Source organism: Ambystoma mexicanum, chromosome 13 (assembly GCF_040938575.1).
Source record: "Ambystoma mexicanum isolate Mex_15411 chromosome 13, UKY_AmexF1_1, whole genome shotgun sequence".
NCBI classification, from domain to species: domain Eukaryota; kingdom Metazoa; phylum Chordata; class Amphibia; order Caudata; family Ambystomatidae; genus Ambystoma; species Ambystoma mexicanum.
The window spans coordinates 525,025,159-525,053,078 of NC_090938.1; the positions used below are offsets into that span (position 1 = coordinate 525,025,159).

At 47.3% G+C, this 27,920-nt stretch overlaps 1 protein-coding gene across 4 annotated transcripts in view; it reads left to right on the forward strand.

The window, feature by feature from the left end:
* Positions 1-27,920, forward strand: part of LOC138521418 (myosin light chain kinase, smooth muscle-like) — a 604,815-nt gene that overhangs the window by 383,174 nt on the left and 193,721 nt on the right. For all 4 annotated transcript variants that reach the window (XM_069634224.1, XM_069634225.1, XM_069634226.1 and 1 more), the window contains 2 exons: positions 15,563-15,742; positions 22,017-22,289. In XM_069634224.1, coding sequence (XP_069490325.1) covers positions 15,563-15,742; positions 22,017-22,289 — 453 coding nt within the window. The remainder of the gene's footprint in view (positions 1-15,562; positions 15,743-22,016; positions 22,290-27,920) is intronic.

Consider the following 27,920-nt stretch of genomic DNA (forward strand, 5'->3'; position numbering starts at 1 on the left):
AACTAGAGATAGATCATTTTGAGACTGTTTCATGGAACTTTCTTACACTTGGGTAAGGGGAGCTGAAAGGAAGCTGTGAGCTGGAATAAGCTCAGAACTTTGAGTTGCATACTATTTCTTTTGATTTTGACATCCCTACACTTTGGTTAGTTTTAGCTGTGAGGGCAAGGATAGGTTTTGGACACAGACATACTTTTAAATTGAACTCTTTGACTCAGACTTTCCTTAGTTTCATTCAGGTAGGGAAATCCCACCTTAGCATAGGGCAGGATAGGCCTTCAACCATCCTGACATTTGATTCAATAAACGTTTTCATTTTTAACTTTAAGTCTGTTGTCTGTGTCTTGCTCCATGCTGCCTTCAAACCTCTAATTCTCTTCTGTCTCGTTCTCTACATTCTGCTATCTTTGGCATCTCATTTCCTTTTCTCCCACTTTCTATTCCTTGATCTCTTCTAGCATATGAGAGATTTCCTACAGAAATTCTGTCCCCAGAATGACAATGTTGCACATCTGGCCTTCAGCATTAAAGAAGATAGTGAATTAGGCACTTCTCTTTAGTTATACTTTCTGTCTGCTGTTCCTGGCGGGACTGTTGGTCCCGACGGCCATCGGGAGGGTGTTGTGTTTGATGTAATCAAGGCTCCACAGTTTCAGGTTATTCTTGGAATCCCTTGGTTAGAGACACATAATCCTCGAATTGATTGGCGAGCTAAGAGAATAACCTTCCCGGATTGTACACAAACCTGCTACCCAGAAAACCTGAAGATTAATCTAGCATCTGTAACCTCTGCCTCCATGCAACTACCTCCGGAATACCAAGACTTTCGGGACGTCTTCCAAAAGGAACAGGCCAACATGTTACCTCCTCACAGATCGTACGATTGCCAAATCGATCTGGTGCCCGATGCACAACCCCCTTGTAGCAGGATTTATGCCCTTACCGAACCTGAGAACCTGCATTTGAGACAATATTTGGATCAATACCTAGCTAATGGTTTTATTCGCCCGTCAAAGTCCCCGGCATCCTCGGCTTTGTTCTTCGTGCCCAAAAAAGAAGGCGACCTTAGAACTTGTATTGATTACCGCGCATTGAACCAGATAACGGTTAAAAAACGTTATCCTCTGCCTCCTTGACCAGGTGAAGGACGCTTGCATATACACCAAGTTAGATCTCCGGGGGGCTTATCATCTGGTACGAGTTAAAGAAGGCGACGAATGGAAAACTGCCTTCCGTACTAAATACGGATTATTCGAGTACCAGGTGATGCCTTTCGGATTGTGTAATGCGCCGGCTGCCTTCCAATACTTCATGAATGATGTCCTTCGGGAACTCATCGATGTTTGTGTAGTTGTATATATCGATGACATTCTGGTGTACTCCTCTTCGGAATCTGATCACAGAAAACACGTCAGGGCAGTACTTGAAAAACTGTGCCAACACAAACTATTTGCAAAATTGGAGAAATGTGTTTTCCATATCACAGAAGTCGAGTTTCTAGGTTTCATCCTGACACCCAAAGGAGTCCGAATGGACTCAAGAAAAGTGGATGCCATCCTCAAATAGCCATCACCTACCTCTGTAAAAGGGGTTTAAAGCATGCTCGGCTTTGCCAATTTCTATCGCAGGTTTTTCCTGGAATTTTCACGCGTGGTACAACCCATTACTGCACTCGTGAGGAAAAATAAACGTTTTGAATGGTCTGAAGAAGCCGAGCAGGCCTTTCAAGATTTAAAAGCTAAGTTTACCTCTGCACCTATATTGAAACACCCGCGTCCAGATCTCCCTTATGTCGTCGAGACTGACACATCCAGCCTAGCCATGAGAGCTGTCCTGTCCCAAAGAGATCCCGAAACCAACCAACTGCATCCCGTAGCATTTTGGTCCAGAAAATTCTCGGCACCCGAGGTTAATTATGCAATCACTGACAAAGAACTGTTAGCCATTAAGTCCGCTTTTAAAGCCTGGCGGCATTATCTGCTTGCCGTTCGACATACCATCACAGTGATCACTGATCACCGGAATTTACAGTATTTGAAAACCGCCAAGGCTCAGTCATCACGGCAGCTCCGATGGGCTTTGTTTTTCGCTGAATTTGATTTCGGGATTACCTATCGACCTGGCTGCAAGAATGGCAAAGCAGATGCCTTATCCCGAATTGGAATGGGAGAATCTGATACAAACTCAGAACCAGTACCAATAATTCCCGAACAGAGGATTCTAGGCATGACTTTGTTACAGACGCTTGAAGACATTCAAGCCAGAGTGAAACAACTCCGTGACCCTACAACCTTACAGGATTGGATACAAAAGGGATCAGACTTTACCATAGATAATGGTTTACCTTATTTCCAAGGACGCTTATTCCTGCCACATAAGGAATTACACGAACTAGTTATTTCCGGTTATCATGATACATTAATAGAGGGACACCCCGGTATTGCCAAGACAGAGGAAAAGGTGAAACGACAATTTTGGTGGCCCTCTTGGCGAAAAGATGTTAAATCTTTTGTGATGTCCTGTGGTGTTTGCGCCCAAAATAAAAGTCAAAAGAAAAGACCAGCCGGTCTCCTTCAACCTCTAGACATTCCCCCAGCACCCTGGCACACCCTATCAATGGATTTATTACGGACTTGCCTCCTTGTTAGGGGTACAATACTATTCTGGTAATTGTGGATTTGTTTTCCAAAATGGCCCACTTTATTCCTTTGAAAGGTTTACCTTCAGCTTCTGTCCTAGCCAAAGAATTCCTCGAAAATATTGTTCGGCTACATGGATTCCCATCTATACTAATCTCTGACTGGGGAAGCCAATTCATTTCCCACTTCTGGCGCAAATGTTGTCAAATGGCGCAGATCGACGTAAGATTATCGATCGGTCACCACCCTCAGACCGATGGTCAGACCGAGAGGACAAATCAGACCCTTGAGCAGTACTTACGGTGTATGTTACAGCAATCTGAAAGCAACTGGATAGACATTCTTTGGATAGCCGAATACGCATATAATAATTCGGTACACTCTGGAACTGGCCACAGTCCTTTTTATACTTTGTTTGGGCATCACCCTCGGACCTCAAACCTTGATTCACCTCAGAACCTCGGAATGCGTGCAGTAGAACATCTGCATTCTATAATTACCCAAGCCTTCAAAGAGGCAACTACGCATTTACAACAAGCCAAGAGAAAATTCAAGGAGAATGCTGATCTACATCGGAGTGAAGCACCTCCGTATCAGATTGGGGATCAAGTGTGGTTAGCTACCAGACATTTACCACTCAAAGGGCCTCGAACTTTTAACCCAAAATATCTGGGACCTTATTCTATTACGGCAATAATTAACCCTGTGGCTGTTAAACTTGATTTACCAGCTAGTATGCGAATTCACCCTGTTTTTCATGTGTCACTTCTGAAACCAGTGGTACCCGGAACCCGAATATTCAAACCTCCAGAACCTATTCTACTAGATGGGGAGCCCGAATTCAAAGTGAAGAACATTTTAGACTCAAAAATGTTTAGGTCAAAACTGTTCGACCTAATTGATTGGAAGGGGTACGGACCTCAGGAGAGGTCGTGGGAACCCAGCGACCATGTGCATGCACCTCGACTAGTCAGGAAATTCCACCTACTCTTCCCAGACAAACCAAAACCCCCGGAGGGAACAACCTTGGGAGGGGCCTTGGGGGGGAGTGCTGTCATGATGCCCGTTCCCGGGGAGCCGGTTCAAGCCCTGCGTCCCCGAAAGCGGACATCCAGTCCCCAAGGAAGGACCCAGAAACCCCATATAGGGGCCCTTTGGCCAGTGTCCTGGCGCCTATGGCGCCAGGCTCATAAAAGACATCAGTCCTGGCGCCATGGGCGCCAGGCTCATTATAGGAGTGCTTGGGTGCACTTACCTGATGCAGACCATGCTGCAGGATCCCGGCCTCCTTGAGGCCTGAAAGGAACTACTTTACCTGTGGGACTAATTTACCATCCGGGCGTGGTCGGGGAAGGATACATACCTGATTGGAGGAAGGATACATACCTGAAACTTCTTCCAAGGCTATTTAAACCCCACCCGAACAGCCACACGTGCTTCGCGTTGTTCTGCATCTAGCAGCTGGACGCTCACCGTGTCTGCTCCTGCATCCTGACTTCTGCCACGCCTGCCAGCATCCTGGATCACCTGCAAAGGAAGAGAAGAAGAGAACAGAAGAAGGAAAAGTCCTTACCTGCTAAATCCACATCCCGGAGACATCTCGCCGACAATCCTGAAAAGGAAGACTTTTATTTAAAAGCTCATCGTGTCGATCACTGCAGCGCCGCATTCCACTCACCTTTACAGGGCGCCTCCATGTTCAGCAGTGATCATCTGGATTCGCAGTCACGCCCCAGCGCCTAGGGAGAAAAAGACAAGACCAAAAGGTGAGAGAGAGAGAAGGGAATAAGGAAAGCTAAATCTCCATGTTAAGACTTACCTGTTGATTCATTCCCTCTTCATTTCGGGTCCGTGCCGCATCCTGGCATTTCCGGACCCCGGCCCCTAAGGGGAAAAAGAGACATCAGCGTTAACGAGCGAATGAAAAGACATTACCAAAAAACGCTCATTAAAGACTTACCTGATTTCTACAAGGATTTCACCTCTCATCTCGTGTCGGTGCCTGTTCCCCGGCATTCCGTACCCCGGCCCCTATGGGGAAAAAGACACTAGCATTAGTACATTAATGCATGGACACAAGGGCAACCTCTTATCAAAAAACTTACCTGGAAGCCAAGCAAGTTTGGTTCTCACTAATCCGAAAATCCAGTGAAGTAACTGGATACCAACGCGCCCCTGCATCAGAAGCAGGATGGAGAGCTCGTCCTTCCAGACCCTAAGGTGAGACGCTACAGGGAATCACAGAAGGGTTTCGAGGAGGGTGAGAGGGGAAAGTGGGAGGCCGATTGCATTACCCCGCAGACAGTTAATCCCCTATTTTCGCCTACAGAAGGATACTTCTGCGAGCCAGACAAGCCAGATTTGGGGGCCCGGTCCAGTCCGTCTTCCGAACCCTGCGCATCACCTTAGAAGAGGTCACAGCAGCGCTAACCAGGCCAGCGCCTCCGTGGGAGTCAGATGAGCGTTACAACAGGCGAGAGTGAAAAAAGGTTTAGAGAAGGTCCTCCAGAGGAAGGGCTTCAGGCTACTGCCATCAGCTAAGAAGTCCCAGAGAGATTTTGATAGATAAGGTTATGGCGTTTAGGCCTCCCTATAGTAGAGCTATCCTAGACAGTAGGGGTCACCCGGCTATAGAGAATTTACATTTCCACCAGACCTGTTTGTGTAGGGGGGCTTGGGTGGTGGAAGCCTCCTTTAGAGGTGATGTAAAGGCTACAGGGACCATCCTTAGACTTGGACCACCACTTGTTTCTTTTTGAATATATTTTTATAACATCATCTGTAATAAAAGTATTGAAAGCGCTTTGTGACTCATTGAGAACCTTGTCACACTCTTCCATTACCTGTATGACTACCTGATCCAGGGGAATTTCCCAAATACGGTCTCAGAACATCTGTGTTGCATGTGGCATCTGTTCCATAGTCTGGGCAACCGTCCCAGAAACCCGAAGGAATTGTACACCAATCCATGTCAGTTCTCATTCTCAAGGCATTCCTGTCTTCTGGCCTCTAATTCTCTTCTCTCTCATTTTCTATGCTTTGCTCTCTTCTTGCATCTAGGAGATTTCCTAGAGAAGTTCTGTCCCCAGAATGACGATGTTGGAGATAGTGAATTAAGCACTTCTCTTTAGCTAGACTCTCCATCTGCTGTTCCTCCCCGCCTTCAGTCTATCAGAGTGGTCTTGAACATGTGATTAGGCAGGACCTTTTCTACAAAGGATATTGTGATAAATATTTAAGTGGTGGTTACTGGCCATTCACTACTTCAGGAAGAGGGGTGGGGTTTGTGAGTTTGCTGCCTCTCTGCAAGAAGCCATTGTCAGGGTGGTTCTGGGATCTGGGCAACCATCTAACAGCAGCCAGCATGGCTGGGACAGTGAATTTTGTCAGAGGAGCACTGAGTAGGTGTACAATGCTCTCCCTCAAGTAAGAGCTTTTCCAAGATATCCTGGAGAAGATCTTTGCCTTCTCGGAGACGCCTCAAATGGAAGTCTGTACTTTCAGCCTCAACAGAAAGTGATAATTGTTCTGCTCCAAGGAATTTCCCCCAAAAGAGGTGTTGGGAATGTGATGATTATGGACTGTAATTACAACCTCTTTTCTACATTCCCTTCAATCCCCCTCAAACCTCTAGTGCTCAGGAGACCGAGGCAGTCCACATCCACCTTGATTTTGATTGCCCTGCATTGGGCCAGGAGGATATGGTACCCGAAACATCTGGATATGTCTCTTTGCCATCCCTGGTTCCTCCAGGAAAGATAGTGAACGTGCTATACCAGGCAGTGGGTAGAGTCCTACACTCAAACTCAACCAGCCATATCCTTCATGCCTGGCTGCTGATAGAGAGGCATGAACAAGGTTATGGATGTCCTTCTGTCAGGTAGGAGACTGGCCACCAAGTGCATCTACCTGTATCTATGTCTGCCAACTGTGTAAGGTTAGAGGTTAGTGATGGAACATGGATCTGAATGAATTGACTTGCTCCACTTCTTTTGTGCTGTATTTCCTCCTCTTCTTAGTGTCGGCATGTATTCAGATTGGCACAAGAAAGGGTTTCTTGGATGCTATTTAATTCTTTAAGAGAATGCCAGAACAGAGATTCATCTTTTCTACAACCACACTTGTACAATTTATTAACAGTGTATCCAATGGTTTTCTGCGTTCTCTGTTGTTTCTTTGTGGTATTTAAACATAGTCCTCACTTTCTTGATATTGGCTCCATTAGAGCCCTTACATTCTTGTTCCCTGTGATAGCTCATTTTGAAGCCGAATTTTCCTGGTTGCCATCTCCTTGGCCAGGTGCACGTGAGCCTTAGGTTCTGCCATTAAAGGCTCAATTTCTTTCAATTTCATAGCGAGAAAGTGACTTTAAAGGTTAGACCAACAGTCGGTGACACAGTTCCACATCCCAAAGGAAATCCATCTTTCTGTCTTTTTTCCTCCTCAGCCTCCCACGTCAGAGGGGAGGTTCCGTTGCCTAGATCCCAAAAGGGCAATGTGTTTTATTTCAATTGAACAAAGCCATTTCATCCACGTAGCTAACCCCATCCAGGCAGATCGTCCTCTGCATATATGAATGAAATGCCCTGGTCAACAAAGAAAGGGTCTGGATGCAACTTCTGCCCTGTAGAAAGTTGTCACTGGTATGTGTGCCTGCAAAACTACAGTGTGAGCTTTCCTTTATTGTTTTGCAAAACATTATTTCGATTCCTCAGCTGGAGAGGATAAATGTTTTGGTCATTCTAGTATAAGTGCCGGTTTGTCGCTATCCTCCCTCTTCTAATTCTGTAGTCCTTTTGGATTCTTTCTAAGATGAGGAATCTGTGAGATGAAGGTATGTATTAGAAGAGCAACTACCATACCTTTGGTGATGTTCCTTCTGTTCATGAGGTCATCCCCCAACAAATTCCTCATCGACCCTCCCATGTAACCTTCAATTACATTATTCACAACCCTGCAGTTCCTCAAACTCCGCATTCTAGGGGAAATTGCTGAACTGAGATAATATTAGGTCAAAAGCTCTTACTTTCTGTTGGAGTTGCGGAACCCCACTGTCCTTTTCAATCTCCTCTGCCCTCAGCCAGACATTAAGAGCTGGTGACAGGTCAACCCGAAGGGAAAGGAGGAGTGGATAAAATAACGAACAACAGAGGTACACCTTATCTTCCTGGATCTACAACCCATACAGAGACAAATAACAATCAGTCTGTTAAAACCTTCACTGGCTTAAGATTGTATTATCTCTCTTCACTTCGCTTCCCATCTCTCAAATACGGTATCACTAAATCCCCCTAACATTTTTCTGTGATTCCTCTGCTAGTGCCCTGCGGAGATGATCCAGATATTCTGAGATATTTAACACCTTACTCAAACGTCCCGTCCCCTTTCCTCCATCCTTGTGGGTGTCCCCCAACATGGGGATGGTACCGGAACCTTTGGCAGTGAAAAATTGAGCTTCCCTTTTGAATTTAGTCCAGCGCGCCGGGGTGTGGCCCTTGGCATGGGTACCCCTCAAGGCCCCACCCTCCGGCGAACCACTGTAGTCCCTTTCCCTGCACGGACGGTATCGGAACTGGCAGCTAGGTGCTGAGACTTCTTTAACTTCCAGTTTGCTCCCCGTTGTTTTATTTTTCAATCCTCATCACCTCCCTTTGATGCCTCACCTCCACTTGTGCATGTCAGCTGCAGGAGGATTTACGAGTTGTGCATCCTGCGACCGCTCCTTCCTGGCTTCGTTCCCCCCATGCACTCTGTCTTGAGTGCTTGGGGCCCGACCTCCGCTTGGGCAAGTGCATGGTTTGCAATGCTCTCGGTCACAGGGCATTGAAGAATCAGTTCCCACATTGGAGGGAGATCTTCCACGCTTCTCCTTCAGGTTATCTTAAAGAGTTTGTTTCCAGGACCCCACGGCAAGACATGGTAGGCCCTTTGTTTAGTACAGCTCCTCAGCACGGAGACTCCTTCCCAGGGATACCCACGGGCAAGGCTACTTTGGATTCCAGTTCTGGAAGACCTGAGGCCGCTAAGGCTACCGCCTCTGAAGTCAAGGGGACTGGGGGCTCTGCCGGGCGATCCGTGGCCAGACCCAAGGCCGCTCAGGCTACTGGCGCCCAAGCTGAGGGGCTCAGGAGCTCTACCGGGCAGTCGATGCAGGGGCGATCAAGTTCGTTCTCCTCTTTGACCTTAGTGGGAAAGAGATCGTCAAGTTTTACCTGCAATAGTCAGTCGATTCGGCATGACTACCAGCACTGTTGCTGAGGGTGCACAGCCTACCGGAGCTACCACTGAGGTTGTGAGCCAGGGCGATTCATCACCGCAGGGGTACATCTACCCTTCATAGCCTTACAGCTACACGCCACAGGCACTGCAGCACTTCGATCAGGAATGAAGGCCCAGTCCCTCTTAGGGCTATTCCCAATGGGTTCCAGTAGCTTGCCAGGACCATTTCTTTGAGCGCTTCCTTCTCCTCATGCATTCCCTGCAGATGACAGGGCTCCTAAAGGATACAGTGAAGGAAGGGATCCCACAGGTTGTGCCTTCCAGGTCTCCACCTCTGGGCCCTCTGCTGGTTCCTCCAGCACTGCCTGTGCCTGTCCCTCCTCTGGTCCAGGCCCTTCCGGTTATCCAGACCCCCTCCTCCTCCTGTACCACCAATGCCTACCCCTCAGCCTTTGGGTCCTGATCAGGGGGGGTGGGGACCTAGCCGGCACCTGTGTGCCAGGGCCCGGACTCCTCTCCATCTGGAAAAAGGGGGGTGGAGGGGGCGATGACAGCAGTGATGACGACGACACCCAGGACGATAAGTCCTCGGCATCTTTTAAGGCCTTTCATTACCACCTTCAGGGCCTTGCAGAGTTCTTGGGGGTCTCTGATCCAGAGGAGGCCCCCCAGTAATTGGAAGTGCTAGCAAAGGTTTTGGGCAAGTGCACCACGAGCCGTTCAGGCATTCCTCTCCAAAAGGAGGTCCTGCAGGTGGTGAGGAAGGTCTGGGAGAAGCCCAGGGCCAACGCCCAGATGAATAAGAAGTTAGACAGCAGATGCAGGATGCTGGATGGGGAGCCAGTCCTGCTGGCTTCCCACCCCAGCCTCACTCTTCAGTGGCGGCTGCAGCCTCACTGTATTCTAAACTATCATCTTCCTCCATGGAAGCCACCTCCAATTGCCTCTCCGAGGCGGACAAGGTCCTTGAGTGTTTTGGCAAACAGTGCTATGGCATCTGATGGCTGCATTTGTGGCAGGCGAATGCCGGCAGCCTGCTACCCATGGCAAACCAGAAGCTGTGGTGAGAGCTCTGGGAGTATCTGGCAGATCTCCCTCTGCCTTTAAGGTCCGCTTGGCGGGCGCCCAGGCGATTGCGCAGGACCTCATGGAGTTTTCGGTCTCCGACATCGATACAGCCAGTATAGGGCTATGCCTGGGGGTCTGGATGAGACAGACGACGTAGAAACATGCCACTAGGTTTTTATCAATTGTGCAAGAATGGATCCTGGATCTTCCCTTCGAAGGCTTGACCCTTTTTCATTTGTCCACCGATGACGAGTTAACAAAGAAGAAGACCTCCATGCAAACAGCCAAGTCCTTGGCCATCCTGACTAAGCCAGGACAGAAGTCCGTTCCTCAGTCTCAGGGCAGGCCTGACTTCAAAATCTGTGCTTTCACCGGCTTCAAGGGTTTTCGGGACCGCGGTGCATGGGGGCCTGACAGGTCGCCCAGTGACGTCACAGTTGGGGAACACAGCTTGCTTGTAGGGGCCTAGCCTGCTCTCTTCCAAGACAGCTGGAAGTGTTTTTTTGAGAGTCCTTGGATCCTTTCTATAGTCTCCACAGGCTTCAGTCTTCCTCTTCCTTTTTTTCTACCATCCTCTCCTCTTCTACGTTACATATACTCCCCGGCCCCTTTACGGGAGAGCCTTTCTCTTTTGGAGACGCAGGCAGTGGAACCGGTTCCTCAGTCACACAGGGGCTCTGGCTTCTACTCCAGTATTTTTGTGGTACCCAAGAAAAAACCAGGCTGAGCTGAAGGTAGTCCTGGACCTGTCATTTCTCAAGCTGTCATTAACACTTGAACGCTTCAAGATGATTACTCCCGTGCACCTAGCATAGTCTCGGTGCACAGGGTACTGGATGTGTTCCCCAGACCTCAAGGGTGCATACCTTTATGTCCCCATCTACAAGTGCATTGGAAATGTCTGTGATTCCCAGGGATTCCTCGCTGTCAGGCTGGCGGGGGGCTACTCCATTCATGGCACAAGGTCCAGGGCAGAGGCCCTCCTGCATATCAATCTGCTTGAACTCAGGGCGGTGGGCCTGGCGCTCAAGGCTTTTCGGCCTCTCATCATAGACACTGTGGTTCTGGTCAGGACCAACAATGTTTTACCTGAACAAGCAGGGGGTTTTCCCCCCTCCTGTGCATGGAAGCGGTGGTGATCTGGGAATGGGCCCTTACGGGAGGGATTTAGATTTCAGTGGTCCACCTCCCGGGGGACAGCAATGTGGAAGCGGACCAGCTCAGCCGCTTGGGGTTCAACGCTTACGAGTGGAAGTTACACATAAACTCCTTTTTGCCCCTGTTTCAGAGATGGGGGTTTTCAGATGTGGACTTGTTCACATCGCCTCTTTGCCTCTTGGGTGGGCCAAAGTCAGGGGTCTGTGGGGGACATATTCCAGCTCTGCTGGCACGGCCACAGGTGCTATGCGTTTCCTTCTCCACCGTTGCTCCAGCGGACCTCCTCAAGTTCCAAAATTAGATGGGCTACAGCCTCATCCTGATCGCCCCACACTGGCCATCAAGGGCCTGGTTCTCTGATCTACTGCAGTTGTGCTCCTAGGGATTGCTCCCTAGTGGCCTGGTTCCTGACCAGCTGAAACTCCACCATGCTCAGTTCTCTGAGGACAACTGGGACATCATTCAGGTGACGGGTCCAGTACAAGAGCAAGTAGATGAGATTCTGCCACTGGGCTAGCAGCAAGGGGCTTGACCCCCTGACTAGTTGCCTTTACAACGTGCTGGCTTTTTACGCACATCTGGCTCGTTCCAGGGTTCTGGTCGACACCTGCCACACCTATCTGTTGGCGATAGGGGCCTACAAAAGCTCCCAGAGCATGTTTTCTCAGTGGCCAACCCAGTTGTTAAGTCCCACCTGAAGGGGTTGACCATGCTTTTTCCTCTGGTGTACAGGCCTCATCTGGTCTGGCACCTCAACGTGGTTCCTGCGGCCTTGCAGCGCAGGCCATTTGAGCCAATGGCCTTGGTGCACGTCAGGCTTGTGACACTAAAGACAGTGTTGCTGGTGGCGCTCACTTTGACGCGTAGGGACAGCATACTGCAGGCTCTATCTTCATGCGAGCCCTTTACTACGTTTCACAGTGAAATGGTCATCTTGCCCACTCATCCTAATTTCTTGCCCAAGGTGTCACTCCATTCCATTTGAATCAGGAAGTCTGTCTGCCGGTGTTGTTCCCGAACCTGCAGTCGCATGCTGAAAGGGCTTTTTCCGCACATCTGGCTCTTCCAGGGTTCTGGTCGACACCTGCCGCCCCTATCTGGCAGCCATAGGGGCCTACAAAAGCTCCCCAGAGTATGTTTTCTCAGTGGCCAACCCAGTTGTTAAGTCCCACCTGAAGGGGTTGTTCAGGATTTTTCCTCTGGTGTACAGGCCTCATCTGGTCTGGCACCTCAACGTGGTTCTTGCGGCCTTGCAGTGCTGGCTATTTGAGCCAATAGCCTTGGTGTACGTCAGGCTTGTGACACTAAAGACAGTGTTGCTGGTGGCGCTCACTTCGGCGCGTAGGGTCAGCATGCTGCAGGCTCTATCTTTATGCAAGCCCTTCACTACGTTTCACAGTGACATGGTCATCTTGCCCACTCATCCTAATTTCTTGCCCATGGTTTCACTCCATTCCATTTGAATCAGGAAGTCTCTCTGCCGGTGTTCTTCCCGAACCTGCAGTCGCATGCTGCAAGGGCTTTGCATTCCTTGGACCTGAAGAGGGTTCTCAAGTTCTACATCTCTTGGTCAAAATCATTCAGGAAGTCTGAGGCATTGTTCGTCAAGTTTGGGGGCACGTCTCCTGACACCCAGGCATCCAAAGCTTCTATCACCCGGAGGATGGTCCAGGCCATTTCTGAGGTGTATGCAGTCATGGGCAAACCAGTTCCTGAGGGGATTCATGCTCATGCGGTCAGAGCTAAGGCCACGGCCATCGTGATTCAGAGACATGCTTCTTGGGATGTCATCAGCAGGGCGGCTACTTTGGCCACTCCATCAGCGTGCTGTAAGCACTTTTCCCTGGATACCAGCTCCAGGTGAGATGCAGAGTTTGGTCAGGTGGTTCTGAAGAACCGTTTTGCTTCAGCCTAGATATGAGGTAGGTTATCACAGCTCCACCCTATGATCTTGTTCGGTAGAATCACCCATAAGGAGGGAGGAAAAGGGACAGGACATATGAGTAATTAAAGTTATTCACTGTAGTGACTTGAGTTCTCATAGTCCTTAGTCCCCTTTCCTCCATACCTCCCACCCACCTTTCCTTGCTTGTATGCCAGGGGCTTAAGTATTTATTATAGACAAGTATTAAAGCATCTGATGTGTTAAAAAGGGAACAGAGGTGAAGCATCGGAGGGCAGAGCCTTGATGGTGCGTTCGCACGCTCAGGGCTGCGCCACTGCGCGCTGCACTACATTTAAAGGGGAAGCTCAATTTTTCGCTGCCAATGGTTCCTTTACCGTCCCCATGTTGCGGTATGCCCACAGGGATGGAGGAAAGGGGACTAAGGACTATGAGTACTCTAGTCACTACGGTGAGTAACTTTAATTTCTTACTTAACTTACATTCACTATTCCTCTCAGAGCTCTCTGGGCTTTATAATGTACTTCTGACTGGAGAATTGAATACCATACTTCAATTCTATGTTTAGAGAATCTTCTCTTAGATGCTTTTTCTCTTTAAGCGGCTGACTAATTTCACATTTACAATTGTCAATTCTGTTCACATTGAATTCCTTTTTTCTTTGTTGTATTGAGAATCTGTGTGTCTGTTTACCTACTGTTTAATTAATTTTATAACTATGTACATATTTTTTTAAAACGTTCTTGCATTTCTCTAAGGACACAATTCCCTTTGCGTATGTGGTGTTTGCACACTCTGGCAGAGTAAATCTACACTCGATGTAAGTGCGCTTTGGCCACAGCGTTACCCCCAATTGTATCATTCCTCACTCTCTGTCTTTCGCTCAGGTCCACAGAGAGTTGACACAAGGCAGCAACGCACTGATAAAACCACGCTCAGCGCCTTCAACTCTGTTGGTTACACACACCACTCATGTGTGTGGGTCACAACACCAGTTCCTGATGTGTTTGCACATCCTCTGTAACACAGGATCCCGCAGCATAATCGCCGGGGAACAAAGTGCCAATGGGCCTCACAGTGTCCCTCCACACACCCTCTAACACTCGCCACATGCATCTCACTTATCAGTTCAGTGACCAGACGTCTGGGTTTTCCCAGGACAGTCCGCGGAAATCACCGGATGTCCAGGGGTCGCAATAGTTTTTTTATTTTATAAACCCCATCCGGGGTTTTGGTCATGGTGACTTTTTTTGCTGGGACCCGATTTCGAAATCGGGTCCCGGGGCACCTCTTCCTGCGCGAATGGGGGCGTGAAATGCTTTTCATGCCCCCATTTCCTCCACCTTCCCCTCCCCGGTGCTCTCCTCCAATGAGAGGAGTGTGCAGGTGAGAACAACCCCCTCCCCGCTTCCCGCAACGGGCCAGCGACATTGAAGTAGGACTAACGTTATATGTGCATTTACTTTAGTCCTTCTTCTATTTCAATGGCCCGTCCGGGTTTTTTTTATTTTTTTTATCTGGTCACCCTACTTATCAGATGCTTGCGGGAACACGAGCAAGTGATGCTGCTTGCTGCATGCCAACTCCTCGCCACAGCACACTACTTCCCCGTTTTCAAAGAAGAGTATTCTGAAGCCACTGCCTTTCACAAATCACCCGATTGAATCGATGATGATCTTTGTAGAACAGCTGTTATGGTACCACTTCCATTTACCCTCATTTCATAAGGCCAGCGCTGCTGCTCTCTGAAAATAAATGTACCGCTTGACAAATTGTCCAAACACTCAAATGCAAGTTTTTCTTAAAATGCATTTCAGTAACGTAGGTAATCTTCGTGCTTCACATGTAGGCCTCACTTCAATGGAGCTTTCAAAAGACAGGTCCTGCTCACTCAAGAGATCTGATCAAAGGCAGTTTAGAATTGCCTGACAATTCCAAACCACCCTTCCAAGATTCTGCTTCAGATTGATTCTAGTCCATTCCTTCATTTTGGCGTGGTCTTGTACCCACTCCTCCATCTTGGCTTGGGAATTAAACGTATCCCTGAATACCCTAGTTAAGGAAGAATTACAAGACTCACCACCTATGCCTCTGCTGCTGAAGGAAGCACCTTTCCACCTTAAGTAACTTAGTCAACCACCTTCGATCACTGATGAAGACAGCTCCATTGTCACAACCAGAGAAATGGGCACCAATAGCGCAGAGCGGAACCTACATGGTGCTGCAGTGTGTACACAGGTGTCTGTTTAAACATTTCTGATGCCAGTTTGATCCTGGGGAGATTTTTCCAAGATGAGGAATCTGTGTTAGGAAGAACATCTTCATTAGAAATAACATTCATGAAAGTAAGTAATTTGTTCTTCACTAAACATATCATTCTTTCCTCAATAGGTGGAATATCTAATGAATGTACTGCCCTTTACCCCCCCAACCCCCACTTTGTTACATTTGTCAACCTGTGAAACGGGACTGCCCCAGCATCAGCACAGAACCAAACTTACCTCGCCTGCGAGTACTCGGCTCCAAATTCATGTAACCCTTTCACTCTACTTTATTGTATTATTGTTATCTGCAGGGAGAGCAAAGAAGGTCCACTTCCTTCCACGCGAGGTGGCTGTGACGAGTGAAAACTCTCCCCAGGAAAAAGCAGAGCAGAAACCGACCAGGCTCACTGATGCTGGCCTCCAAGACAGAAGCAAGGCTGCAGTTTCTCTGAAGGATGCCCCAGGATCCAGCCCTCCCTCACACAGCCACAGTAAGGACCAGTGGGGCTTTGCCCACATTTACTGACATCTACACATGCATTACCACAACTATTTTCCCTGCACCACCAAACTAGTAATAAAGCCACGAGTAGCCTAAAAGGTAACTTTGCCAGACAATGAAAGACATCTTCAAACAGGTACAACAATTAACCATACATGATATCACTCTATTTGGGGCTCATCAGTGTGCATAGCTGCCATCTCCCCCATGTAATCAGGAAGCCCTTTAGCCATTTCTATCTTTTTGGACGTCCTGACACTTGTATGGCACTGTGACACATTGTATTCTCGATGTTTTTGACAGTTAGGCTGTCAGAATGATAAGGCTGTATTTCTCTCGCGTTCCGCATAGCCCTTTCCTCCAAGGCGCATTTCGGATTCACAAAATTTCAAAGGTTTCCGTCTTCTCAGGCTCTGCCCCTGCTCCCAGTTTTTTCAGACCTTTAGACATCAAAGCGCTTCACAGGGTTCAAGAGCTTTAGGCCCCTCTCCCCGTTATTTCCGAGATTCGGTGTTCACCACTCCGAACAGAGTTTATTTATTTATTTATTTGGATTTATAAAGCGCCCCGAGGCATCGTGGCGCGGTTACAGAATATTCACTTAAGTACAGTTTAGGGGGTTCATCTCCTTTTGGGGTTTGCTTCTTTTTGGGGTTGACTTAATTTTTTTTGGTTAACTTCATTTTCAGTATTCATGTAATCACCTAAGTGCCCATTACTTTCAATTTCACATCATTTTCCAGAGTTCACATAATATTCCAAATTCTCATTGTTGGGGTTCACATTTATGGGATCACTTAATTTACTAAGTCCCCCTCAGGTTCAGTGTTTATGCCATTTTCAGGGTTTTCTTCTTTTTCAGGTTTGGCCTAATTTTCCATGTTCTCATATCAAGACTTCACAACCTTTTTGGGGTTCACCCTCTTGAAGTTTCCAAGCACCTTCGAGGCCCACCTGGCATTCAGGGGTTCCATCATCTTCAGGGGTCACAGCACCTTCAGGCATGAAAGGTCCTTAATGGAACACAGCTGTTACAAGGGTGCCAGTCTCTTCAGGGATCAGAGCACCTTCAGTGGTCCCAGTGCCTCCAGAGGTTCCATCACCTTCAGGGATCAGAGCACCTTCAGTGGTCCCAGTGTCTCCAGGGGTTCCATCACCTTCAGGGATCAGAGCACCTTCAGTGGTCCCATTGCCTCCAGGGGATCCATCTCCTTTGGTAGGGCCAGCACCAATAAGTGTCCCAGTGTCATCTCGCCCTAGCCAGCATGTCCCTCCTGAGTCCAAATGCCTTCCCTGTATACCCCTGGCCCGTACTCCCACGGGTCGGGATACAGCGATAGGAAAAAATGCTATGAAGCAAATTCCCTCCATTCCCTGTCGGGGAGGTTCTGCAGAAATGTTGAAGGTACATGTTAGTGACTTTCCAATTATATGACCTTCTAACGGCACTGTTGAATCCCTGGGTCCGCCTCAGCGAGTCCCTCCCATGCTTTCTGCTATGTGGGAGGAAGTAAAGGAAGTAGCCTTGAAAAACCTTTAAATAATATTGAGCTCTTAAAAATCTTGTAATTTCAAGCCTTGAACTCTGTGTGCTCTAACTACATTGCAGCCAATTGTGCTGCTTCCCATCAATCATGCCACTTAACAAATATGTATTTGTACTGTAATAATCTCATACAACTGTCTATGGTATGTTGGGTCTTCACCCTAAATATATGCACAGTACTATTTGGTTCTCTGGGGCCTGATTTGTGCGCTGTAAAAACAATACATAATTGATTAACACAGTACAAAAGGCTAAAAGGTTCTTTACTCATAGGCTTAGATGTTTCAATATAACATTGGCGACGGAGTCTCAGAAGTATACCTACTTCTATGTCCTGTCCCCTTTCCTCCATACTTACTGGTGTCCGTCATTGCTGGATGGGACTGCTGTACTTGTTGCACAGCACAAAAACAAGAATTTCCCTTTAAGAAATGTTGTATTACACGAGAGATGCAGCAGCATGGGCCTGGCCGACCCTGCTGACTCCACCTACAGGCAACGCCTGTCAGTCGTTTTTTTCACGTTGATGGGACTGGACGCTTTGCACACCGCACACAGATTTCTGACTGCGCAACTGTTTACCTCAGAAGATTTTTTTCTTTTCAACTGCATCTTTTTTGTCTTCCGGCAACACCAGTCAGTTTCTTATGACAGTGTTAAAGGTGGCAGATTCCCCCACATGCTATCTGGAGTGCTTAAGCCCCAACCTCAGGTGGGTGGCCTGCTCCTGCTGTCACGCGCTGTCCCCCCGGCCCTTCAGATTGACTTGGTGGAGAGAGGTCTTCCGTGTGTCACCACCTGGACCCGTTAAGGAGTTAATATCATAAAAGTCCTCGAGATATCAGGTAAGTCCAGCACCCTGTGCAAGCGGGAGGGACATGAGTTCTGCAGCGGTTAGCAATGGTTAGCCAAGGCATTACCCGTGCCCGCCCGGAGGCCAAGTTGGACATTTGACTAGTGCGGTCACCAAGGCCTCACAGGCTTCTGCCGGTGGGAACATAAAGGGCCTTTTGGAGTCTAGTACTGGGTCTTCCAGACTTGAGGTGATGCTTCATGGTCAAAAACCTACTGGGTTTGAATAGCCCGAGGGTCCTCACCTACTAGACAATGCTCTGTCAACCTCATCAGAGGATAGGTTCTTTGAAAATGTCAATTAATTATGTACTTTGATCCTATAAAAGGATGTTTAAAAATCTGATAAGTTAGGTAGTTCATCAGACCCTACCTACACCACAGAATCCGTCTACGGCCTCAGGGCCCCCTATGACTCTGCCATTGGCCCCTACATGACGCCCTTCCCCTGGGTTACAGGCTTAACCCAGTCTTTATGCAATGTCCAGGAGAATTACTCCCTTCTCCTGGTTTTTAACCTATGCGGTTCCCAGTAGAACCAGGGGTATTGACTCCCTTCCCCTGGTGTCTCCAGTACAACTCTCAGCCCAGTACCAAGAGAATACCTCCTTTCTACTGGTGTTACTTTGTACAGTTCACCACAAGGCCAGGGGGAATGGCTCTCTTACCCTGGTGTCTTCAACAGAAGTCAACAAAAGTCCTGATCCTGTACCAGGCATATGGCTCCCTTCTCCTGGTGTTACTTGGTTCCATTCACAATATGGCCAGAGGGATGACTCCCTTCCCATGGTGTTTTTATCAAAGTTGTTTGTCCAATACTAGGAGAATGCCTCCCTTCTCCTAGTATTGCTTGCTATAGTTTTTTCTCACTGTTGGGGTCCCAGGCTCTTTTCTCATGCCAGTGATTTCTTCACTTCCACTGCTCTGAGGAAGATTTCCTCTGATGCTTTCCTTCTCACATTTGGGGTCCCAGACCCTTCTCTGGTGGCCAGTGGCTTCCTCGTTACCACTGCACCGAGGAAGATTTCCTCTGACGCCAGCCTTCTCTCGGTTGGAATCGTAGACTCTTCTCTGGTGGGCAGTGGTTTCCTCGTTACGACTGCACCAAGGAAGATTTCCTCTCCCTCTCACTGTTGGGGTCCCAGGTCCTTCTTTGTTTATGCCCATTAAAGTCCTTGCTAATACTGGGCTTGGGAAAAGCCACCTTAGCCTGTGTGTCAACCCCTGAGTTCCCTCTGGTTCTCATATACCTCCCCTAACCTCTTACTGGGCTGTGGTATGTTGCCGGAACTTCCTGGGACCAGGGTACACTTCTCCAGCTCTGTGGGTTTCTCTCCTCTGCACTCGTGGCTATGCAGCATCTTAATTGCTTCGGGATTCAGTCCATCTCCATTCGAGGGACGGAGAACTTTGTTGGCGTCCTCTTGCAGCTCACTGCTTTTCCACAGCTGTCGGCCTTTGATTCTCCCGTGCTGGAGACTTCGGACGCCAACTGCTTTCCCCAACAGGACTGGCTACCACTGCATCTGTCACCACTGTGCTCATCTCGGCTGCGTTCGGCTCTGCAGCAGTGCTTGACTCCTCTAACAGTCCTTTGTCCATTTTTAGACTTTGTATCAAGTTCCTTCCATGCGGATGGTACAAGTCCTTCTTCTTTGTTGCCGACTTGATCTTTATGCCTCCCTGGGGCCGTTGCACACCAGTATCAGTATAGTCAATGATCTTTATGTCTCCAGTGTTCTTCCTTGCCCTAGTACTTTTGTTTTTAGGCCCTATGTTACAACAGTACATAGGTCTGCTCTCAGTGTAACGGCTCTGGACATTGTGGAGAGACAAGGAATGTCAGGGAGTACCAACATTTAATGGGCTGTACCCCAGGTGATCATCCTTATCTGCAGACGGGGAATACCTCTGCATTAGGTCCTCCCACATTATACCACCCCTGGGGGGACTATTGGGTAGTGGCTGCACCTCCCTAGCCTTGTGGAAAAGGGCTCCTTCCTGGGAAGAAGTGACGACACCTTGTGAATTGTCAAACTACCATGAGAGAAAGAGCAGGCAGCCTGACAGGTTGCCTAGCTCTCAGAGAGGAAAACAGCAGAGAACCTCAAATAGAGGATTCTTCTCTGCCCCCAAAACATCTGTTGCAAATACCAAAAAACTGTGATATATTTGCCCGGGTCGACTCAGAATTTCTAACTTCTATCAGAGCTGGCGTATCATCTCCGAGGATTCCTGGACACTATAGTAAACAGAGGTTAAAGTTTCTCTATTCCCAGTTTACCCCTTCATCTCCTCCACTGATGATTCAATGGGGGTTGGCCATTCTCTTTTGGGAGATTGCCAACCTTTTGGAGGTCAAGGTGATTGAAGAGGTTCCTCCTCAAGAGGGCGCGGCTTCTACTCTCGCAGACAGTTATTATGTCTTTCCTACCCAAATAGCCCCAAACAGGGGGTATTGTTTATGCGCTATGAATCTGAAGGACACGCATCTACCTGTTCCCATCTATCATGCACACAAAAGATTCCTCAGATGTTCCCTCGGACAATAACATTTCCAGCACTTTCTCCCCTTCAGTCTCAATGCCGCACCCAAAGCATTTATGAAACTGATGGCTCCCATAGTAGCGCACCTCAGAACAAGGGGAATCCACATTTACCCCATTTTAGACGACTGGCTCGTCAAAGCGGAAACACATCCGGGGCTCTGGAGCAGTTGCTATATTTGCTTTCTTTCTGGAGCTATCAGTCAACCACAAGACGTCGTGTCTAGTCCCAACTCAGATATCACCTTCATAGGGTTCAGATGGAACTCGAGTATGGGTGGCGTGCTCCTCACTCATCAAAGGATACAGGACATAAAAGTCAGTATTGCACTTTCTAGCATGAAAGACAATCTCAGTGTGATATGTCCAGAATCTATTGGGTCTTATAGCAGCCTCAATCCTGGTTCTCCCCTTGGCTCACCACAAAATGAGACAACTTCGGTTACATTTAATGGATTCCTGGGACCAGGAGAAGGAACCTCAATCAAAAAAGATCACCATTCTTTCGCAATTGAAGCCAGACCTACTCCGGTGCAAAGCCGGTGCAACTCTTCATCAAGGAGCCTCCCATCAAGAGCCTCCTCACCTTTATACCATAATGTCAGACTCATCTCTGACAGGCTTGGGAGCTGCCTTCTGTCATTTTCAGACTTCAACAGATCGCCAATGGCACTTTTCAAGGTGTGGAATCCCTTTCTGCCGTTGAATCAGGACTCTTATAAATCAGCAATGTTCTATATAACCAAGCAGGGAGGAGCAAGATCACCTTTTCTATGTTGCGTGTCACTGCAGATTTGCGAAGGGGCAGTGCAACAACAGATATCCGGCCAGGCAGTACATTTACCTGGAACTCTCAACACGAGAGCGGACATCCTGAGCTTTCTTTCGTACTGCCCCCCAGTAAGTGGTTAGTCAGTTATCCCGTCTAGCAGAGCCAAGGACTAACGGGTGTTGCTGGTAGAGGGAGTCGGCAGGGCTGGCCACATCTACGCTGAATGCACCTTCCACGCAATACAACATTTCTCAAACAAATTCTGGTCTTACCTGTGCTATTCCCCCCATGCCAAATCCCCCCATTTCGAACTCCATGGAATGGGGAATCTCAACACTTACTGGCACTTGGAATCTGCCAGTAATTCCAGCAGTAACGGTAAATCTATATGGTGATATTTCAGTGGACAGACCACCAAAATACCGCCAGACTTGTAATGATGCCCTATTAGTGTGTTTCCATAGAGAGTTATAATGCTATGAACACTGAATGTATACCACTTCCACTTCAAAGGATGATGCATATGTGTGATGCCTCTTTCTTCTAGCTTCAAACAAAGAAACAACATGCAATGGGCATTGGTCCGAGGCAACTCCAGCAATCACCGATATCCCTGAGGACGCAGCTGAGTGCACCCCGATATGCAATGGCCGCCCCTCCAAGAAGACTTCTACATACCCCTTTATCCTAAAGAAAGCAGCAGAGACCACCCCTTCTATGCCAGTGGAGGTCCATACTTCAGAAGACGTCATTGACGGTGCTCCTGAAGATGATGTCCTGGATACCATTACCTCCCCAGTCAGTGCATGCACCAGTCCTGGTAAAGGTCTTTCTTATATTCTGGTTTTGTGTTAACCCTAAAATACTGAGAAAAGACAGGAGTTCCATGGAAACCGGCTCAGCTGTGCATTAAACATACAATAATACTAGCAATATTACTAAAGCTAGCTATCAATCCATCTTTTCAAATCTATTGATCCTTCCATACATACATCCATGACTATCTACTGGTCTCTCTCACTGCTCTTTCGCTCTCTCTTGCTCACTCTCTCTCTTTGCCAGAATTCTATAGTGCCAAGATTATTAGCTGGGTAGAAATGGAGAACCGTACAGAAAACGGTACTAGAAATTTAGCGATCACTGGTGGGCATCAAGGATTCAGCCTTCAATTTCCATTAGAGTTCTTAGATGAACAGGGTCTTCAGTTCCTTCCTGAAGTGCAGGGGTGACTGGGTCAGTCTGATTGATGGAAGTACATTATTCCAGCTCTTCACAGAGAAGGGGAGGCCTGCTTCCTGTTTTTCATTTCTTACCCTTCTTGGATTCCAGCATAAGATTGTTACTTCAAGTGGTGTGTTACCCTTCTGGCATGGGTTTTAATGTGTCGTGGTTATCATGACCTGGTTGATGATGTTGCGGTTTATTAGGCAGTGGTCACGCTCAACTCAGGGAGTTCCTTTCCGCCCCAAGCAAGGTGGTGCACAATAAAGTGCTTTACAGGTTCAAATTTGGTGCGGCCTCCAACCCGTCTCGCACCCAACCCCAACGAATACCCGGTGTCACCAATGGACTAGGAACCAGGCCGGTATATAGTAAGATTATATATTTATTTATTTATTTAAGGTTTGCAAAGAAAACCAGCTGCCAACATCACCCACCAACGCTGTGGCAACACCCAATATCACAACACTAACTCTGTTATTCAAACACATGTACAATTTTGAAACATGCAGTCACATTTACAACAAATTTAATTTCAATTTAACCAAAAGAAAACATGGACATACAATGTTTTGGGATTCTGGTTTGGGAGGCTGGAGCATCCATGGGAAAATTCGTTTTTAGGTTTTCATTTGAAAGGCACAGTTGGGAAAAGGAACTCAAAGGGAAATAGTTTTTCAACACACAAAAATGAAAGGCAGGGCTTTTTAATTTGGGTGAGAGAAAAATGGGAACAAAGGAAAGGTTTTGTTTTGCAACACATACCGATGAGATGCAAGGCGCTGTAATTCTGATTTAAAATGAATGGAGATGAATGGGAAATTTCGTTTGCACCCTCCACACTGACAGAAAGGAAGTGTTTTGCGGATTACTTCTTTTGGGATTAAGGACCCCCTCCCCCTTTTCTGTAGAAGTCAAGGATTTAAAAGAACAGTCAACCAAGTCTTTGTAGGCTATACCGGCTCTAACACATTAGTCATGAGCTTTGTTAGTTTCAAATTCTAACAATACTCATCCCGTGATTTCTATATGGGAATGAATTGGTTTACTTTAATCAAATGTGCTAAGGGTCTACCTGTGTCTCCCCCTTCCCCCACAATTTATTGGAAAGGATTAAGGCAGGCTGCTCCCAACACAATGCAATCCCAACAAAGAGGGTGGTTTTCTATGGGGAAAAAAAATGTAAGTGATATTTAAGAAATGTGTACAAAGAGCCTACCCATTTTCACCCCCACTCCTTTTTTTTACCCACTAATGGACAGGGATAAAGGCAGGTCACTCCCACGCAATAGATGGCTTTTGGGATGGGTCTACGTATGTGGGCATCTGTGCTCTTTGCTCATGAAGCGAGACAGATTTTTAGGACCCTCTTTTGGTAGGCAGCTCACACCAGGCCTCTCCCACAGCACAGTCTCTCTCAGATAGGGCTACCAGGTTCCCACGCAAGGTTTACCCTGATGGCCTTGGTAGCTCTCCTTGCTCTCCTTGCCTCTCTGAATAAAGTCAAAAAGCCTTGCCAGGATTGGCAAGCTCGCTCCCTTCACCTACCCCCACCATACCCCCTGCCTGCTGATAGGACCAGGAATTGAGAGGAGTGTATGATGTAGGCTGAGGGAGAAGAAAAGATACATCATTTCAAATGACATGGAATTTCACATTTTGGGCCTCATTACGGGTCTGACTGTAACCCTGCCCGTGCTACCGGTGGGGTCCTGACGGACCTGTGATAATTTACCAGCACCTGACTTCCTGGTGCCAAGGGCCCATTACGGGTTCAGCGGCCCGGGAAGTCAGGCGCCGGTAAATTGTAAGTCCCCATTCCCATACAGTCCTATGCGACTCTATGGGAGTGGGGACATGGAAGCACCGGCGCCATTGCTAACGGTACCAGTGTATCCTTGACCAATCTGCTTACTGTGGACCCTGCACCCGGCAGGGTCAGACCTGTCGGGCAGAGAGGCAGGCTCAGAGTTTGCCAATCCGGAAACAAGGGTGCCAGTGAGCTTACCGGCACCCTTGTTTCTGGACCGGCAATATTGTAATGAGGCCCATTTTGTGTTCTGAAAAACCTCATAATGTGACAACGGTCTTTCAGATAATCACATGAATTTAGGTTTTTTTGACCTCTACATTTTATGGTGAGTCAGACAATACTACTTATATTTCCGCACGCCCTTTCTGGGCGGAGCTACCATTTTTCGTGGTTAGCTGCTGTGCCGAAATAGCAAAAAATTGGACCATTTCCAATTTAAACTTCAATTTCATGATCTATCCCTTTACCAACTTTCCAATTTCTCAGGAGTATGAAAATGGCAGAATCATAATTTTGATCAGAGTTTAAATTGTACACCATCACATAAATTTCGTTTTTACATGGTCCTAACTGCTCTTTTTATTTAGGAAAAGTGGGTTCAATGTTTAATCACTGGCAGGGCATAATATGGCCCCAGTTTCACATTCAGATCAGACACAAACAGTTTCCATTTCCCTGGAAACATGTGACCAGCCATCTGGTTTATCCAGGTTTATCTTTACCTTTTCCCTCCTTGGCTTCAAAGGGGTCCCTGCTCTGGGCTTAATGGATGGTTTATGGGAAGGCCTAAATTGAAGGTCATTTCTGTTGGTTATGTTATCTGTACATCCTCTAATATCAATCTACTTCTTTGTATATCTTAGCCTTTAACTTGACAACCAGACCTTCTCCTGGGGTCATTAGCCAAAGGTCTTGAGTTCAGATTTTCAAAGGGTCTTTGTTCAGAGCTAATGCACTTTTTATTTGAAACTTGACCTTAAGGGTTATTTCTGTTGGTCATGTTATCAACAATTCACCACAAATCAGATCTCTTTCTCCGTATATTTAAGCATTTACTTGAAACCAGCCCTGCCTCCCTGGTATTCATCAAACCAAAGGTCTTTGAGGTGAGGATCCAGATACACTATTCAGTTCACAGTTCAGTGGGGGATTTCAGCTCAGAGAGAACAACAAGTTGCAGTTTACGATTCTGAAAGGCTAGCATATTACATTTACACAATGTGTATCTGTGACTTTCAATGCAGCGCCAGGGCCTGTTCTCCATAAATACAATCTTTCTTTATATATTGTATAAACAGAAATACGTTCACTCTATCCCCACTGATAGGCCATAGTACACCAGGAAGCAGTATTCAATCAAATTAGGCCTCTCTCTTACAAAAGTCATTTTATATGATAAAATTAAGTCTCTTTCTTCCTGATGAGTGCAATCTGTCCTTCAATGTTATTCATTAAATGAAAAGGCATTATTCCTCCTTTTTAGCTTCCATATGCGCAACTATTTCTTTTCATCCCATGTGCACTGCTGCAGTTTTTAAATCTGTCCACGTGTAATGTATTTCTTTTGGGACACTGATGTTCACTTTAATACTCCAGATAGGGCTTTCAATGTAAATGTCAGTTAATTTGGGAAATGTAAGTGTCTTTCTCCACTTGCACACTTGTTCATTTTAGGAGATTTCAACTAGGCCCATTTCTTTCCATGTCACAAACCCTTAAACTGGAAAATAAGTGTTTTGGACTGGCCTGCATTTTCCAATGGATACCACCAGCCAGCTTCACTCTTAAATACTGGCCTGGTCTGTCCTCTTTATTTCTTACATTCTGGGGCTATATTTTGCCCCACAATGATGCAAGCTTTGATAGGTAGCTAGTGCAGTTCAGTGAGGGCGAGGGCGACTAGCTTGAATTTCTTCTGAAATGGGGTGAGGTGGTCTGGGTTGGGCTGCTTTCAGAGATGCCAAGGCAGAGGCTGGAATACATGCAAGTAGAATGCTGACACCCTCCCGGTGGGAAAGGACCAGAGCATTAACGAAAGTTCTGAATTTGGGGCTGGATGAATGACCTGATTCTGCAGAGGAATGAAAACTGGTACCACGCGGTCTGCATTTCTTTGGCAACTTCATACTTGAAGAAGTGTTTACAGTGGATGGTGAATCCTAGAGATTTTGGGCCGATTAACAGAGAACCTGTCAAGTTCCATTTCTTTCAGCTATTTCAGGGCTAGAGCTTGCTTGGAGGCATTTCCTAGTAGATGAACTTAGTTTTTTTAGATTTGGCTTCAGGTAGATGCTGACATACACGATAGAATGAGGGAGAGGCAGCTTGTGTCTCAATTGATGGGTGCCATTGATACAGTTGAATATCACGTAGAGCTAAGTGCATCTGTGTTTTAATGGAGCCTGGTATCGAAGGCAGCGTGGAGCTTCCCCAGTGTCTTCCTAGAAAGGTTAGACATTACTGGGCAGTGGATGTATCCAGGCTGGACTCCAAAGGATACACACTGGGCTCCAAAGGTTATTGGATGGCTTTAGGATCCGTTTGTTTCCATCGGAATGAGCTAGTGTCAGTGTGTAAGCTAGCATGTGAGCCACATCAAGACTGCGTAGTGGAACAACTATGTGGGTGGCATGGATGTTGAGAAGGGCTTTGTGGTCAATGGTGTCTAAGGAGGAAGCGAGTCCAGGATGGACCAGCATGCATAGGCCATCTGTTCTAAGATATTAAGGACATCATCAATGACCTGAGTGGTAGCTGTCTTTGCTGCATCTTGGCCTGCAAGCTGGACTGGTATCCTAAAGGAGAGCTTGCACTAGGTGGTCTTCTTAACTAGTTGGTGGATGTTTCTTTGATCCTCTTCCCCATGAAGGGTAGGCGTGTGGCGTGCAGTAATATACTACAGCTTCGGGATCAAGTGTTGGTTTTTCCAGTAAGGAGAGGATTTCATCTGTCTTCAGGATGTTGGTACAGATTATGTGGGGAGGCCTAAGCACGATGCACAAAAGGCTGTAAACTAGGGAAAATGTACACTGGGGTCATTATAAGGTTACTGGTATCCCGTCTAATTCTGGCGTGATGCTGGCAAACTGATGTCCCGCTTCCGCTGCCTGATATCCCAGAATTACCAGGATATTACAGGTGGCGGAAAGGGCAGTAAATCCCCATCTCTCACAATGTGTGTGCTGCCATCTCACCTCCCCAGTGGTGTTGCAGGTTTTGCAGGATTTCCCAAACCCGCTCTTCTGTTCGCCAAGAGTGAGCAGTTCCTCTATGAGTTGCACAGCCTCTTGTACCAGCTGTTGATACAGCCATAGTATTACTGTCAGGTTTGAAGGGTCGTCACAGTCTGTTCCTGTCCCTTTGCCATTCTTCGACTCTCTGGTCTATTTCTCGTTAAGTCTCTGGATTCTGGATACT